Source organism: Hippopotamus amphibius, chromosome 13 (genome assembly GCF_030028045.1).
Source record: "Hippopotamus amphibius kiboko isolate mHipAmp2 chromosome 13, mHipAmp2.hap2, whole genome shotgun sequence".
Lineage (NCBI taxonomy): Eukaryota > Metazoa > Chordata > Mammalia > Artiodactyla > Hippopotamidae > Hippopotamus > Hippopotamus amphibius.
The window spans coordinates 29,145,436-29,163,354 of NC_080198.1; the positions used below are offsets into that span (position 1 = coordinate 29,145,436).

The 17,919-nt window shown below is 44.5% G+C and overlaps 1 protein-coding gene across 3 annotated transcripts in view; it reads left to right on the forward strand.

The window, feature by feature from the left end:
• The window catches only part of FHIT (fragile histidine triad diadenosine triphosphatase), a 1,404,433-nt gene that overhangs the window by 1,371,953 nt on the left and 14,561 nt on the right, over positions 1-17,919 (forward strand). Inside the window, exons 8-9 of one of the 3 annotated variants that reach the window (XM_057705525.1) lie at positions 9,909-10,015; positions 16,301-16,373. The exons of 1 other annotated variant lie outside the window; for it this stretch is intronic. In XM_057705525.1, the coding sequence (XP_057561508.1) occupies positions 9,909-10,007 (99 nt within the window). In that variant the 3' untranslated portion in view covers positions 10,008-10,015; positions 16,301-16,373. Of the gene's footprint in view, positions 1-9,908; positions 10,016-16,300; positions 16,374-17,919 lie in introns of those variants that run through there. One more of the 3 variants, XM_057705524.1, reaches the window with a different exon arrangement.

Consider the following 17,919-nt stretch of genomic DNA (forward strand, 5'->3'; position numbering starts at 1 on the left):
GTGCCAGGCACCTGGCCGGCTGGTGCTAGGGGAGCTCCTTCAGCTTTGCCAAACATATGCCGGACATGCGGAGAGAAGTTTCCGAGGTCAGCCTGCATCCTCACTGCTCTATGGTGGTCACCACTGTGACAAATAACTCACCGCTCATCTGCTTTTCTTTGGAAAGTTTCTTGTTGGCAAGACCTGATGTTAAGGTGAGGGAGAGACCCAGGAAGCGGCACTGCACGTGCCCCCCTCCTTCACCTGGGCCAGGTCTGGGCTTCCTGCGTCCGCACTTGATCACTGTTCTTCTGAACCTGGAAGAAGTAGGTGCTGAACAAGGGTGCTGCGACCAGTGACTCATCCAGTCCCTCGTGTCTTCCAGCACTTGCGCTGCTGGTCCTACAGGGAGGGAGAAGCACCTGCTCCTTTCGCTCTCTCTTGGAGCACTTCCTCACTCGGCTTCAGTCCCTGGCCTTCAGCCAGTTCAGAGATTGTGCAGAGACCTCCGTCCTTCCTGCTGATGGTTCTCCTCCTCAGAGCACTCTTCCCTGGCCACACCATCTAACGTATTGATGGTTCTCTTTATTCCTCTCTCTCATGGTTGTAATAGCTTTGCTTCCTTGCTCACTGCCCACCTTCCATCCTTGAATGTAAGCCTCCTGAGCACGCGCAGCCTTGCCAGCCTGCTCACCACTGCATGGTACCTTCCATGCACTGGGCCAGCACATGGAAGACGTTACTATTTGCTGAATACTCGAATGAGTTCTTCAGTCAGAGGAGCTTCCAATGTTCGGGGGACCCATCTTTGCAACCCCCAACCTAGTTCGGCTTCTCCGAATGGGTTTCATGTTGAGGCCCCGTTGTTGCTGCCTGGAACATGGTGCTAAGCAGGATTCGGAAGCCACGTCCACGGGGGTGTAATTTTGGTTGTGTTGGCTTAGCTTGCGTGGCGTGTACTGGCTTAGCACCCTCCTCGGGGACAGCTGTCCTGCCTGGACCAGGCTTCTAAAGGTTCTGTAAGGTACCTTTGCAAGAAAAAAAAAAAAAAGAAGCCATACTGTAGCAGGAGCAAATAGAAAATAAAATGTTCAGGAGATTCAGACGAAACCAGAAGTTGGCCCTTTGCCTTTTCCCTTTCCTCATCTGAGTACCACAGGTTGACATCACTCTAGGAATAAAGGAGAACACTCTTGCTCAAACACCAATATCGTAAACACGGAGGGAAAAAAAGGCTTACAGAACATGACTGGCTGAGGAAATTGCTTTTTGAATAAATGCTTCCTTCTTTGAAGTTTGCTTCACCACAAACCTCCCTTTCAGAGGGCGTTTCATTTCATTTCTCAGGGAGCATGTTTTTAGAAACAGGAGGCCTGAGGAAATCAAAGTGGCAGAAATCTCTAGTCCCTGTGACTTCACCAGTTTCCTACCCACAGAAAAACCAGGAAACCTCAGGTAGGGTGGAGTCTGGGGTGAGGCATCAGTGGCCAACAATTATTTACTGAAAACCTCCCTGGGAGACAGTTGCCTCCCCGAGGAGCCACCCCAGCTGGATCCTGACCACGGAGCAGAAGTTGATCTCTACTTGTGACTTTAGTTTTCTTTTTCTGGACTGCTTTGTCACCTGTGTTTTAAAAACTGCCAATCAAAGGAACATTTCCAAGAATTTACAGAGAGGATCCACGAGTGCACTGGGAGCCAGCAAACTATCTCTAATCCAACCAACTATTGTTCCTACTTAGCCACGTGATGTTGTTCGTGTGACTTACGTTCCTAAGAGACTTGGATGAGTCATCTGCAAAGTGGGGATGCTGAACCTGCAGAGCCAGTATGTTGGGAGGGAAGCTGTAACTTAGAGACCCACTTTGACAAATGTTTCTTGAAAACCTACTGCTGGATGTCAAACACAGCAAGCAGTGAGGATACAAAGATGGATATTACTGTGATTTAGTGATGTCTACCATAAATATGGAAACTAGACAGGAGGCTTGTTACCGAATCAGGTTGTTGTTTTTTTTTTTTTTTTTGGCTGTGCTGGGTCTTCGTTTCTGTGCACGGCCTTTCTCTAGTTGTGGCAAGTGGGGGTTACTCTTCATTGTGTAGCACGGGCTGTAAACAAATGGGCTTCAGTAGTTGCAGCACATGGGCTCAGTAGCTGTGGCTCATGGGCTCTAGAGCACAGGCTCAGTAGTTGTGGTGCACAGGCTTAGTTGCTCTGCGGCATGTGGGATCTTCCCAGACCAGGGATAGAACCCATGTCCCTTGCACTGGCAGGTGGATTCTTAACCACTGAGCCACCAGGGAAGTCCCCCAAATCAGCTATTGATTTCTCTACTGAACCCTGGTAGCCAGGTTACTGCTGTAATAGGATTGTCAGCTGAAATGCTAAGCCCAACTATTAGGCAGGATCAAGCTCATCCCTTGTAAACGTGAGGCTCACTATAGTAAGCTATGAGGAAAATTGTAGCAGTGGGGTGTCCTAAGAATAAGCCGAGTTTGTGTCTAAGCTGATGATTCTCAAGTGCAGCGACTCCTGTATCAATCAGCTCACAGCCCCACTGCCGAGTCTTGTTCCTCAACGGCCCTGATGACACATTGTCAGGAAGTTCTAGATGGTGGCCGGCAGCGTGGCAGATCCAGGTGGGCCACCCTTCTCAGATGCACATTTCAGGTGGCCTCACGGCTCGCTCCCCTGACCAGAAGTGACCCCTTTGATGTTTTAATTGAAATCAGTTCTGCATAGGGCCAGGAGCCACAGCTGCTCTTTGCTGAACTGCTCCAAAGGAGCTTCTCACGGAAAACAGCAAACTTTAAAGTCCCACCAATAAAAGCGATGTTCTGATGGAAGGTGTACACTCCAGCAAACCAGAATTGCCCACCTTGGTTTGTACAGGTTAGAGGGTGCATGGGGTGCTCTGAAGACCATTCACAGTCTAGTCAGTTGAGTAGTATCTCACCCAAGTTGTGATGCTGGCAGTCTCATTTGCTGCTTTGGCAATCGGCTTGACAATGTGATACTTTAATGTATAATTGGATAAGCAATTGGGTTCTGTTATAGCACAGTGGTTTGGCATAATTATTTTCCAGTGCTGTGATTTTCCAGTTAATAAATACTTTTGGGGGTTACAAATGCTTAAACATCAACACTCTATACTCCTTGAAAGTAGGATGTCATTAATTAATACAATAGCTTATTTCAGCATTTTGGCCCCATGGGCAGCACTAAAAAGACTGTTGCTTTTACTCAAGCAAGTTAGGCTCAAGTCAAAGCTTTGGCAACTAATCAAATGATACATGTTCCATCAATTGCTAGAATGTCTCTCCATAAAGGGAAAGAACTGGGCTTTGGAAACTTGACGGTGAAGAGAGGGAACCAGAGGAAATTCGGTTGCATTACAGTAATCTAGGGGTTAGGCCAGAGTTCCAGCTCACAGGATCCCTCCCATTGAGAGAAAGAAGGGAGGAAATTAACATATTTTTGCACAAAGAAATATTTGAAGAATCTCCGGGTTCTATGGAAGCAGAAGTGACAGCAAGAGGTTGGTCACACAAGAACATTTTTTTTGGCCTCAAGTGAAAACAAGAGGTGATTCATCAGGGCACCGAGAAAGCTAATCTGCTCAATAACCAGCACTTACGGAAAGGACACTCGGTGCTTGGGGACAAAATATGTGCTCAAAGAATGCTGGCTGTATGTGTATGAGAGAGACAGAGAAAGTAAGACAGCATCCCGATCATGAAATATAACTCGGTGCCAATCTAAATGGTCCAGGAAGGGCTCCTGGGGACTTTGGGAAGTGTATGATTGAAGAGAGGCACGTATTGGGCAGAAATGGACTCATTTTCGCACTGGTTCAGAGCAGCCTTGAGCAGGGGAGCCAGGACCAAGGTGTGCTTTACAGAGTGCCTGGAAAGAAGCATCAGAGGTCCGTCTGCAGGGAGGGGCCAAGCCTTCTCACTAACTGCACATGCTGCACTAGCCAGCCACCACACTGACTGTGGGTACCTGAGCCCTGCCCCACCCCTCCCTCCTCCCAGCCTCCCGGCTCCCCCCATGTCTTCTCCGGCTGCTGCGCCAGCTTGTATCCCTCTAATTCCCCAGCCAGGTTACTCTTTATGAAAAGTTACTGCAGTCCTTTTACTTCCCTGCTTCTAACCCTTTAATATCTTCCCATTGCACCAAAAATACAATCCAGACCTCCTAGCCATCCCCACCAGCTGTAAAGGACCTGCTATCTCCTGCACTCACTCCTCCAGCCAGTTACTCACGTGCCAAGCTTCCTTTTCCCTCCAGGCTCTGCACTTGCTGCCCTCCTAGCCCTTTGCTTCATGGACCTGTAATCATTGTTCATGTTGCAGCTGAAATGTCACCTCTTCATGAGGCCTTGCTGCAAATACCGCCCCCCCCCCACAAAGTTCCACCATCCCTGCACATCACGATGCTCTGAGTCTCTTCAGAGCTCTTATAATATGAAATTATTGTGGCTTCTAAGCATGTCATAAAAAAAAAAAACCTGAAGCCTTCTACTGTTCAACTCAATAGAAACAACCACGCCCACATGTCTGTCACATGTTCTAAAAGGCCCAAGCTTCATGTTTTCAGTCACTTCCCCCACCTCAGCTGTACTTCCCACCTCTGGACCATCTCCAGGGTTAATGCCATGTTTCCCACATTGTTACGTAAAAATAAGAGTCAATTTAGAGAAAATATTAAATTTACTTTAAAAGGAAACTTGAGATGACATCATAAATGGGAGATGAGCCTCAAATAAATAAGATCTAAATAAAACAGTCTTATGTTCTAGCTAGAGTCTGGATGGCACCTCGCATTCTATTAGAGGTCACATTGGTACCATGTTCAGGAGAAGCTCGTACCGACTTAATAGGGTTCAAAACTGTTAGCGGCTTTGAATTGTAGGACTGGAGGCTATCGTTTGGGCCACTGGGGTGTGAGTCTCACATTGAAGCAGCGGAATGGTAAGGCTTCTCAAAACGGCAATTAAACTTCCGCTTTCTTGACAACACTGGTAGATGGGCAGGTGTGGCTAGGATACCAGGGCAGGAGTCCTCAGGAAAGAAAGAGCAGTACAGTGGCAGGTAAAGCTGGCGATGGGCACAGGTGACAGGAGAGCTGGCAGGTACCTCATGTGTTTGCCGAAGCTGCTCCCATTGCCCAGAACAACCCTGTCCTTAAAATCCCATCAGTAGCTTTGAAGCCAGTGCAAATCCTGATTTTTTAAAGTCAACCGCAGACCCTACCCCAATAAGAATTACTCTCTCCTCCAGATATTCTGGGAGCAACATGATAGAACTTCTAGTCCAGTATTTATACCACACTGCCTTGGACTAAATGATGTGTGTGTGAATCTGTCTGCCTTGTTGGGTGGTGAGGCCCCAGAAGTCAAAGGTTTTTGTCTTAGTCATCTTTATAGCTTTCCTAAGACCAGGAAAAGTGCCTGGAACATATCACGTGCTCAACAAATGCTTGTTGCCTAACTTAAAAGCAGTAATAGAGGATCAAATCTAAAAAAAATTAAGGTTTTACTTCCCATTGAAATCATTTTCCTTGCAATACTTTACGTAAACACCTGTCCGAACAGAACCATGAACCCATAAGAAATGGTTTGTTTAAGCTCTCTGCTCTTTACGTTGTTTTACAAAACTAATAACAATGAAAGACAGTAATGAATTTTAGAACACCACCCAAGTTTATATTCAGCCGCTGGCTTCTTTAAGAAGTGGCTTTAAATTGTTTTTCTGCTCTTTGAGGACAATTTTGTACTTTACTACAGCTAAGTTCTAAATTCTGAAAAACGTTTAAATTAGGGTGAATCATTCCTCCTACTGTATTCCATTACAGAGCTATAAAAATGTCAATCGTCAAGGCAGTTTGAGCATTACATCAGGGAATTAATCATTGCCCCACACGCCTCGTGAGAATACACTCGATGCACAGGAAGTAGCACAATGTCAAAATCGACACATATCAGTACTTCAATCAGAAATCCTGCTAACACTACCTTCCCCCAAAATCATTTCAGGCAGATAAAGCAGGATGGCCGCAGATACATTTTTTTAAACAAATCTCTTTTCAAAGCTGTATAGACATAGAATTCACTTGGAGGAGCCATCACAGACTGCCGTCTGTGGAATGTGAATAAAGACTTCGGTTCAGGTTTCTGCAAATTTTGTAACTTTGGCATGAGCTTTCCTCCAAAGAACCAAGCTTCTGAAAAGAGTTTCAACTCTTGCTGTTGCGTAAGGAGAAGGGAAGGAATAGGTGTTCCATCAGCCTTGGTGCTGAGCTTATCCGTGATTTAACTTCTGTGGCCTCGCTGCAGGGAGGAGAGATGGAGGACTATAGAGCATTGAATCCCAGACACCGTAGCTGAAAGAAGTGCTGTTATCTTATGTGCTACTAAGAAAGAAAAACACTGCCAATTAAATTATGACACACCACTGATTGCAGGACACGCTTTGATTTCAGAGATGTTAAAATGTGAAAAACTGTGCATCCGAGGACAGGCAAACTATGGCATTTAAACAGTGCTAGTGATTTCCTATGCACTTCGTGCAAAAATAGTAATGAGCCCCGGAATGCATAAAATGCTGCACTTGAATTTGACCTTCCTTCAGACAGTCTCCTCCGTCTTTTCCAGGATTCACAGCTAGGTGGTTTGGGGAACAATTGAGATAAAACCAAGCACTTCCTATGGTACCTTTCTGAGGGGTCTCCAAGACTGAGTTGCCAAATAAAATACAGGATGTCCAGTTAAATTTGAATTTCAGATAAACAACGAATATTTTTTAGTATAAGCATGTCCCAAATACTGCATGAGCGATAGTGAAACGAATTAACGGAGGGCCCTGTATTCTTATTTGCTAAGTCTGGCAGCTATGCTCCCAGGGTAATTTTGACTGCATTTGGCCTTTACCACATGCTTTTACTTTAAGGCCCTTAACCTTTACCTGTCAGGAGCCTCCATTAATACTTTATTCCCTTCTTACAACAACTCAGAGAGGTAGGAATTATTGCCGGTATTTTAGGGCTGAAGGAGCTAAATTTCCCCCTCCGACTTGGATGTCTCATTAGATTAGTTGGTTTGGTTTGAATTCTGATTATGGCTGTTAATCCTTTCACACAGCAGTTAAGGTCCGAAAGATGAAGGTCATTGGGAAACCGTGAAGACGGTAAAGGCACTTTACCCCCAGTAACAACTTCTGTGGGTTGGTCATTGGTCACTGTCAGGGGACAGTGTATCCAGCCCATAATAACAACAACAATAATAATGAAGACAGTAGTCACGGCGGCGGCAGCAGCAAACACTCAGGACCACTTACTTCGTGTCACGCACATCACTGATCACACCTCATCCTACTCCCTTTTTACAGTTCCAGAGCAGGGTGTGCAAAGGAGAGCCTCCATGCTGTCTATAGCGTCGCAAGCAATGGGCTTAAAGGCAAAGGTAGTATTCCTGTTATACGTATGGGCTCTGTACACACAAACTTCTCCCAAGTGCACTGCTTCTCAACAGCAAGTGCACCTTAGAATTGCCTGAGAAGTTTGAAAAATATCCCCACACCCAGACTGCCCCCAGACCGACTAAATCAGAATCCCTGGGACGGAGCCAGGCATCTGTAGTTTTTAAAGTTCTCTGTGTTACTGCAGTGGGCAGCCAGGGTTGAGCACAGCTGTTCGAAGGAAAGCCACATGCTTCCATCTGGGGCTTTTAGGAGGGAAACCCCCAAGTTTTAAAAACCATATACAACAGAGCTTTGCAAATACGATTAGTTTTTGTTGTATTTATTTCCTATTTCCCATAAACAACTTCTAAGCGTTGGCACAACGTTGCCATCTGTAAGGCATATGACAATAACAGACGGTAGCCTAATAACCAAGCAGGCATTAACGTGTGCAGGCTCTAAATTATTTGGACTCATCTGGTACGATCTGCGTGATGAAGCCCCTTAATGCTTGATTTCTGCGTCTTCCGACGGCAGTACCAGAAGTGGGAAGGCCATATTTTCTGGGCTTTGCGTCATTCTTTGTCATCCTATTGAATTGTTACAAGATGGATTTATAACAGACCCAAAGCTAGTATCAAAATGAAAATTAGTTCTTGAGTAGAAAAATAGCAATCCTGCTTGACTCGCCTGTAGCCATTGTGTCATTTCTGCCTCTGCAAGGAAGGAAATGACTTCTTAATGTGGTTTTCTTCCACTAAGGAGAATTAAATCTATGTGGCAAAATGTAAAACCAGCGTGCTGGCAGCCAGATTCTGAGCGGAAGATCCACGAGCCTCATAAACATATCTGTGGCCCGGTTACATGTTAATGAACCTCATTTAGGCTCAAACTTAGACTGTGTAGAAATAGTGCTCAGCTGGAGGGCCAGGCTGTCGTCCCCTCACTGTTTTGCCTTCTGTATCAAAGTTTGCTCTGAAATAATGGGGACATTTCTCCATCTGTTGCAAGCTGCCGGGTTTGGGGGCCGGGGGGGGTGGGGCGGGGTGGTCCTCTGGGTTAGAGTGAGAGTGAGCTGTGCCTGAAATAATAAACTCTACTATTTTAGTCCCGAGCCTTTTCCCCTGAGTCGGCAAGATTCTTTGTCAAAGGGTCTGACTTTTGGGTGATGCTACTTGGTGGGCGGGAGTAGGGTCTGTGGAACTATTCACTCTTTGGTGGAACTGCAGTTCCTCCAGGATAGATTAAAAGGCAAAAATTGTTGGGAACATGCCTGCCACTACTGCTCCTAGCTGGGTGGTTTCTGACAGGTGAATGAAGTTCCTCAGAACTCAATTTCTTCCCTGGTAAGAAGGAGTGAAGGAGTGCCTGCCTCATGTAAGGGCTGTTGTAAAGATTAAACGAAATGATGCACGAGGAGATAATACGAGGAGAAGAAACTGCACTTTGCATCGTGAATACCAGCTATCACTGGTGCTATTCGTTTGCCTCAATCTCCTCAAATGACAACACAAATAGTATATTGTGCCTCCTGTGAAGAATTTATACCCTCAGCATTTTGCCAGTGTCTAGAGCCACATACAGGAATAACAAATTTAGTTAGTATAACTAAAATGCATTAGGAGATTAAGGGGAAAATTTGAGCTCTTCTAATGAAGAGAGTTCTGAGAACACCCTCTCCCTCTCTCTGATAGAATTGAAATTTTATTCACTCAATATGTAAACCTGACACATACACAAAATGTTTTTTAAATAAATACGGGTACCTGAAGAGGATTTTAAAAGGGTTCCTTTGACTAAGACCAAATGTTAAATTTTTGATGCTTCCTCATTTAATTTTTTATTTAATTTATTTTGGTCTATTTGTTTCTTTACTGTTTGCCTGCTTGAAGCCTCTTTTAATGCATATACTCTTATTTCTTACTCAGTACTCATGGCCCTTCTATTATTCTCGTAAATTAGATTAGCCTGGGCTATTTTAGTTCGCTGAGCAAAACTGCTCAGAGCTCATGTAAGAGAGGCTAAGCCAAAGAGGAGAGGAGGTAAACCACAGGCCAGCTTGGGGAGTGATTGTGGGCAGGTGGCAAACGCCCTGGCTTCAGGGTCTAGGAAGTAAAGTGCGTGGATGCTGCTGGCCGCACATAATGTTAGAGTGGTGGGGGTTTTGGTAAATGGCAGGACCCCCCCCCACCACTGTCTGTAACCCCGCTCCCGACCTCAGACCTCAGCAGTTAAATACAAGGTGGTGAACGGACCACAGTGTAGCCTAATCTAGTTATTGTATCACAAAAGCTGGAAATGTGGCTTTTTACACAAAACCTCTCCATTTTCAAATTTTGGCAGCTAATACAATTAAAGGACAGGTGCCTGCCGGCCTCAGATTTGCAAATGCTGCTCTGCTAACCCCACAACACTTGTTTAAAGATATCCCAAGGACCTATTAATGAGCCTTTTTTTCACCAAAGCTCCAGAAACATGACAAAGAAGAGGAGGACTCCCCATCCTTGTGGAGATCAGAGGAGGAGATGGCAGCTGAAGCTGCGGTGCTGCGGGGCTACTTTTAGTGACACAGGTAAAGACTGTAGACATACTTCATCATTTCTCAGACCCCCCAAGAGCCTCACTCAGGACATGTGGAGGTAGTAGAGCAGCCGCACCCACTTTCTGCGGTGGTGGCGGCTGCACAGACGTTAAAGCTGGAGTGGAGAGAACCCTGACCCTTGAGGCACTTACTCCAACCTCTGGGTCTCTCTTCCCGTCTCCACACCACCTTCTACCTGCCTGTCCTGTCTGTTCCCTTCCTTCCAGCCACTCCCACAGCCTACCCCAGGCCTGTGTCCTCTCCATTCCTGCCCCTCTCCAAGCCAGTCTCTGCAGAGCAGCTGGAGATAGTTTGCAAGGAAGGCAAACCTGATCATTTAAAGAATCAAAACCCTTCCAGGGAGTCACACTGCCCTCGGGCTCCAGTCTCAGAGTCCTGTTAGGCTGCAAGGAGCCGGGAACCAGCTCAGGAACACGCAGACAGGCTCTTCTTTCACGTGCGCCTCCTCTCCTGGCTGCTATGTGGTAAACTGCCCCTTGTGTTTCCCTTTAGCTTTGGCAGCCAGGAAGCTCAGGCCACAGGGAACGGCCAGATGGGATAAAATTCTCTCTTTGCATTAACGATGTTTAACTATCGGGAGATCACAGATTTCAGGCTCTGAGAGAAAGCCATAACCAATCTCCTTTCCACATGTTTACACAATGTCAAGGGGCTCATGCATCTTCTGAAATGTATTAATACACAGTGTTCCCATGAACTATTGGGGCCTACCTTGAGTAAAAATATTATTCGTTATCTGAAATTCAAATTTAACTGGGTCCCGTATTTTATCTGGCAACCCTGTCAATAAGCCTCCTTAGGGATTATGTACCCCAGATAAAGAGCCTCTCCTCTAAATTGTTTTTCTTTTTTAAAATTGTCTGCTGCATCTGGTCTTGTGTAAATGTGTTTGTACTATAAGCAGCTGAAGTAGATCAGATACAAATTAAAAATTAATTAGTGAACAAATACTGGTAGCAATTGAATTATATAAAATTGTATCAACCACTTAGCGAGCATGATTTTTAGCTAGAAAATACATTGGCTGTAGTATTATGTTTTCACTTGGAAATGTAAGTCTGTTTTGGTTAGTTTAAAATAAATGTGCATTTCTTGGTCTCTCTCCCCAACCTCATTTTTTAAAGACCCAATATCAACAACCTCTCCCCGTGTTATTGTTCACATATGCTGTTGTGCTCAGGCCCTTGCATTCTAGAAAGCTTATTTCATTCTCCCATGTCACTGGCTTGTCAGCTCTGCCTCCATTGCCTGAAGGGATATAGATAGCGTGGTGGTAGCAGAAGCTGTCTTTGATATTTTATTTTTCACCTTTTCCACTGCTGTTCACCTTCTCGTTTCTCCCTTTCTTTCTTTCTCTCCCCCACCTCCCCTTAAAATCAAGCGAATTTACCTAAGAACATAGGCCTATAGGCATGAATGCAAACCTCTTTCTATTCCTCTTCTGAAAGCCGGGAGTCATTTGGGGATGTCCTAGTCAAATGGGGGCACCATTCTTCAGACTCAACTTTCTAGGCTAAATGTTTTTCCTTTCTGGGTTTCTTATATTATGGGCACTTTCAGGGAAAGGCAAGAAAGCTGCAGGCTTTTCCTGAGGCTTGATGAATAGTGGGATTCTGTCTTACAATGTGTTTTCTAGACTGGTTAAGAGAATTTAAACTTCTTACCCAAGTTTCTTGTATGCTTTGCTTTGTCAGCTTTTGCATCCATCTTGCCCTGAGGCCTAACATCTCCTGTCTTCCAGGTCAATCAACTTGTGTTATAAGTCTTGCCAGAAAGATACTCACCTTAACTTGTTAAACAGACCATTGCCAGAGAGCCCATGGGTTTCTAAATGAAGGAACATTAATATCCCTTTTTAAGGGTCTTTGGCTACAGACGAAACAAATCACCTTCAGTTTTCCCAGCAGTCAGATGTGGGAAGCGAGAATAGGATGGATAACGTAGGAGGCCAGTGAGCACACAACTAGTAACTTGCAGGTGAGGGACTTAAACATAGGCCCTGAGGTTTCACTAAGAGCATCCTCACCTCCTGTAGTTTGAGAGAGGGACCATATATAGTTCTCTTTAGAGACAAAGGGGAAACGAAACCTTCCTTTTAGCAAACCTGATCATGGAGTTAGTCCACCTGGTTCTTTGATACGTGCTCTCCTCCCTTTTCAGAATGCACCTGCGCACCAAATGTTTATACAGTGTTAAGGCGCTCATGGAACTTTCTGAAGTGAAGTTGGTTAATAAATAGGGCTGCCATGCAAAATATCAACATACCTAGACTTAAAATATTATTCAGTATTTACCAGAAATTCAGATAAACTGGACCTCTCCAAGCTTTCCTGAGTGTACCCTCAGCAGCAAGTCAGTGTCAGGTGGAACCAGTTCAAAGCCTCTGGCATTGCTCAGTCTGCACGTCTCCACCCTGCACAGCACGCAGGGAGGCGGATACGACAGGGCTCAGCCCCGGAATCGGTAACTGTCGCCAACATTACCAAGAATTTACAAGACAGGTTCTGTTGTTTTCCCATCTTGCAGATGATGACAAAACTGAGACTCAGTGATTTAAATGCTATCCCGAGGTAAATGGCTAGTAAGTGATGGAGCTCAGATTTGAACCTGGATAGTCCTACCCTGGAAGCCTTTCCCTTCATCTCTCAATACCCACCTTGCTTGGAAGAGCCCATGTCTCCAGCCAGCACTGCCACCCTGTCCCAGCTCCTCTTATACCTCCCAAATTGCCTCTTCAGCTTCTTCACCTGGCTTACTGGCCTCCCTGGTTCCTCTGTGAGGACGTCCTCCCCTGCTGGACTTCCCTGTCACCCCTGATAATCCCACTCCAGCACCAGCCTCCCCGGCCACATTGCAGCCAGGTTGCAGGAACCTAAATGGGCTGAGTTTGCACCAACTGATTTCACGCTGCTTGAAAGTTGTCCCAGACCTGCCGACAGGTCTGCCCTCTTTCCTCCACCACTTGACCATGTATCTAGGTCATATGACCTTGGTCATGTGCAGTGTCACACAAATGTCATTTATTCCCATTTTGTCATGATTTTTCTCACCTTTGTGTACCACATACTATTACCTGATTCACTTTTAAAATTTCAGGTCATCTTAAACTTTGTGTCTTAGCCTCAATCAGAACTATTACTTATCATTAGAAGTTAAACATAAAAATAAATAAAAGAATAACAATGCTGATGAATATCAGGTCTGCACAGTTGCTTGCCTGCAGCTATCAGGACTGAGATTCCTGGTCATCCTTAGAGAGGCTGGCACCAAACCAAGACTCTCCATTTGCCCCATTTGAAAGGATTAGAAGAGAATTACCTACAGAAGGATTCAATGTAGATCAGCTAAAATGACCTTAAATAGGCCAATGATGCCCATCTTTGGAAAACAGCAGAAGCGGTCAGAATCCAAACCCTGACCAAGTTGACTCCAGACCTGATCCAGCCCCCAAGCTAGCGCTCCCCGCGTCCCTCACCTGGCGCATGGAGAAGGTAAGAGTGCATGGGGGAAGCCAGAGTGAGCTTCCCTGGGGATGAGAGGCCGCCACCTGGTACCTGGATGGAGGACTCCAGGCAGGAAGCCCTGCAGCACACCCCACTGTCCCCCACAGGCACGCTCAGTCTCTGGGCTGATTGGATCTGTTTGCCATTTGCCTACCTTCACCACCAGCACCCTGCAGAGAAGAACATGCAGCCACATGCCCAGAGAGGCCCCGTCTAGGGAAAGGGACTGTGACAGAGAAAGAGCTGCTCTTTGCTCAATGTTTGGTGGGGAAATACCTAGCAACCCCTCAGTAAGTAACCAACCTTCTTCTATAGCTTTTTTATGCATAACCCTGGATTAACCCTCAGCATGACAAGACTGCCACTGGACCACAGAGATAAACATTCCCAAACTAGAAACCGTTTCCTCCACCTCTTGAAGCCATCATGGCACCAACATTAGCTTAGGTGTGTAGAAGAATTCTCCTGATTTTCCCATATAACCCTTCCAGGGATGTTTTGATCACTTTCTGAATCCTTGGCTGAGCAGAAAAGTGACTTTGAATTGCAGTTGCTGAAGCAATAGGAGAAAGCAGACGTTGCCTTCACCGTGCACGGGAAGAGCCAACAGGCCAAGGGGTTGCTGAATGAAGCTGCAGTTGTCTCACTCCCCACCTGACAGATCCCTGATGAGGTCAGCAATTCTTTGATTCCAGGAATTCAGCATCTGCCTTCTGCTTAGGAGAATTTACGCATTGCCTCCCTCCACTGGGTTGAGTTCCCGGGGAGGGGTTTTGCGACGGCTCTTTTAGTGTATGTTCTAAATCACATTGGATGCCAGTGGATCTGCATATATCTAACCTTGCCTCCTTCCTGGCACATCATATTTTTCTCTAAGTATTTAATACGTGGGTTTGCTGCCTCTACACACCTTTGTTTATTATCACCTCCTGTCCCCACCCCATGTTGGAATTGAGTGGGGTGTGTTGTTTGTAAAATATGCAAGCATCGCTGCTAACTCTGATAGAGTCTGAGTGGAGCAGGTCTCCACACCCTGTTGTGTCAGCAGAGTTTCTCTGTAATTCATCAAGCTCTCCTCTGTGCGTGCCATTATTTTATAGATAATTGGTTGCCTCTCATTTACTCATAACAGAGCCGTGCAATTTCAAAGCAACTGAGTCAGCCCAAAACAGCATTATTAGCAGCTACAAATATACTGTCAAAGCAAAATTTTGACACTAGAATTTTTGAAATATCACCATAATTTCAGCCATTGGACCACACATATCATAATCACGGATAGTCAAAGTAGACGAGAAAGGACAGGTTTACTTATTTAGCACACCTTCCGGTCACTGAATTGTACCATTTGAAATCTACACCATCAGCTTAGAAAAAAAATCGCAGGCTTCTCCAAGAGGATCTCCTCTGAGCTCAGCAGCCTCTGATGAGAAAGGCCCAAGGAGCAGATCACGGTACTCATGTTTCCTTGGGGAAGAGGAAGAATTCACTTCAGCTCCTTGGCCAAGTCAGTCCTAAACCCCTAGGTAATCCCCATGACGGGGTGTCTTCAATACCAATGAAAGTCTTTGCCAGCACTGTTTCAGCCCAACCCCAAACTGGTACAAAAAAAGATTTTCTGTAGCTTGGAAGTGTAAGAGAATCCCTCGTCCTTGTTGAAGGCTAGTAATACTTTAGTATGTTCTAAAGCTCTTTAGATACAGGATCTATCATCTTAAAGTGGGAAAAGGTATTTTAGTTTGCTTTTGCTTCCTCTCCTGCCCATGTTTCTACCAGATTATGCTGCCTCTCCCCTCCTTCTGTGTACACTATGTTTACAGAACCAAATTTCAGTAGCAAGGAATTAAAACCTCAGTTATTTGGATTAGCTAAATATAAATCAAGCCGTATCACCTCAGTGGGAAATGATAAACCATACCATCACAGAAGCTTTAGAAATAATCGAGTCTAATGTCCCATTAAATGAGTTATTTTTATCATAACCCAAAAGGAGAACCATTTAGTTATACTTTAAAAACCTCCCTTTATAAACATTCTTTTAGATAAGTCCACCCCATGGCTCCAAAATGGGTTTTTGGTTCAGTTTCATTATTTTTAAAATGTTTTACCAAGATCCAGCTTTCTCTAAAATGTACCTAATAGTTCAGGCAAAAGATTTCCCAGGCCAAAAAGGGCTAAAGACTACACAGAACTGTTCTGTTGAGATTTCATTCGACTGGTGGTAGAAATGACCAGAGTCCTGTAGTTGATTTTAACTCTTCTGTGTCTTGGAACTACATGATCCGTCAGCATGGAGTCCTTTTCAGAAAAGTGTAGTCCAAATGCCAAAAGTAATTTTTTACAGTTTCACGCTTTATCTGCATCTTGCAAAAGGTGAAAGCCTATCATCGCCATCATCTTCACCCTCACCTCCTCTCCAGAAATGGACAATTTATCACATATCAATCTGCACACTCTCGTACAGTAAAAACCTTCTAGAAATGTCTACCCACTCCCAAGACTTTCCTTTTTCTACTTGCTTCTCTCCACTCTTCCACTTCTCTCGTTTTTTTTTTTTTTTGTCTCTGCCAGAAAGACCCTCCTAGAGGTCATGGGAGGTTAATATGAAGAAAGGCTATGAAAATTCACCTGAATAATCTTTGACGCATCATTTAATAATAGCTAATATTTATGCAGTTCACTCCAGGCTGGGCCTAAAGTGTCCCTGGGCCACCTCTTATATAGTAAGTGCTCCATTATTTTGACATTCCAGGGGCATCAATCCAGTTATTGTGTGGGCACGCAACCAATCAAAAGCAGCTCTAAATTGTGCTCCTGGATTTAATACTTCTCTGAGGATCTGAAAGACACTGCAGTGTGTTCTACTACCTCCAATTTATAATGAACGGTGAGCCGTGGAGACTGCGAAGGCCCATCAGCTATGGCAATGGGTAGATGCACTGTGTTCCCTCTGATTTCTATTATAAAGATAATAAATTATGGAAATGTTTGTGTTATGAGAAATTAGCTCAAACAGTAATTAAAGAATAAAACCTGGAGAGCAGGATGTTTTCAGACCACCAACAAAGGAGTGTGACTTCTGCTTCTATTACTAACAGACCAATTTGAATCAACCTTCCCGCTGTGTTCAACTAGAAAAATTACACAGAATACCGGAAGACATCTGTTAAAGGTAACAAGGTAGCAAAAGATTACAGAGTCAAGATCCAAGAAAGGACAGAAATGCAGAGAGAGGAGCCCAGCATGAAGGGTGGCTTTTCTCCTTAAGGCACCTATGAGTCTTAGGGAGGCGGGTGGAGCTAAAGCAAGGAATGCCGGGGTGCCAATGGTAGGGACCTTTCTAAGTCCCTCGTACCTGGGTGGGAGTTTGAAGATCTGGGGAAGTGCTGCGCTTGGAAAAAGAGTCAGCCAGATGTAAACCAGCCCTGGTATCAACTGCAGCCCAATTTCAAAACATCTGGGCAGTTGAGAAAGTCTCAGGCCCAGAAACTGAGTCAAGGTGATTCTAAATTGCTAGTCCCATTGGGTTCCTGGAAGAAGCAAAGAAAAAATAACCTCTGGAAGAAAATAATACCATCCAAGATCTTAAATTATTTCCACGAATAATTTTTTTTTCAAATAGAATGCCCAATACACACACACACCCTGTACACAGTATATGAGGAGATAAGTCAATATAAACAAGACTAGAATCATCAGACACAGTCATTAAAATGACTGTGTTTACTTTCTTTGAGGATATAAAGGGCCAGATTAAAACAAATTCAGCAGAAAGCTGGAATCTATTAAAAATACAGAGATGATGTGAGAAAGAACCAAATAGAAATTCTATAACTGAAAAATACTGTAACCCAATAAGTGAATTTGGCAGCATGTTTTTTACAGGCAAAAAGAGAATTAGTGAACTTAAAGATAAGGCACATGAAAACATTCAGAATGAACCACGAAGAGATGAAAGGAGAGCAGGAAAAAGTATGAGAGGTCAGAAGATGTCAAATATACTGAGAAAGTCTGATGGATTCTTACGCACAATTCCAAAACAGAATTCTAGTAGAAGATATACTTAAAGAGATAATGGCTGAGAATTTTTCAAAACTGGCAAAAGTCACCCATCCAAAATTCCAAGAACACACCAAACCCAGAGTGGGGGTTGTAGAATGCACACCTAGGCACATCATGCTAAAACTGCTTATTACATTTAATAGTAAAAAGAAAAAAAAAAAAGAAAAAAACTTACTTTCAAAGGAGTAATAATTAGACCAAAGGCAACAACGGAAAAATCAGAAGACCATGGAATGACATCTCTAAAGAGCTGAAAGAAAATAGCTGCTGACCTAGATTCCATACCCAGTTCATATATTCTTATAGAAT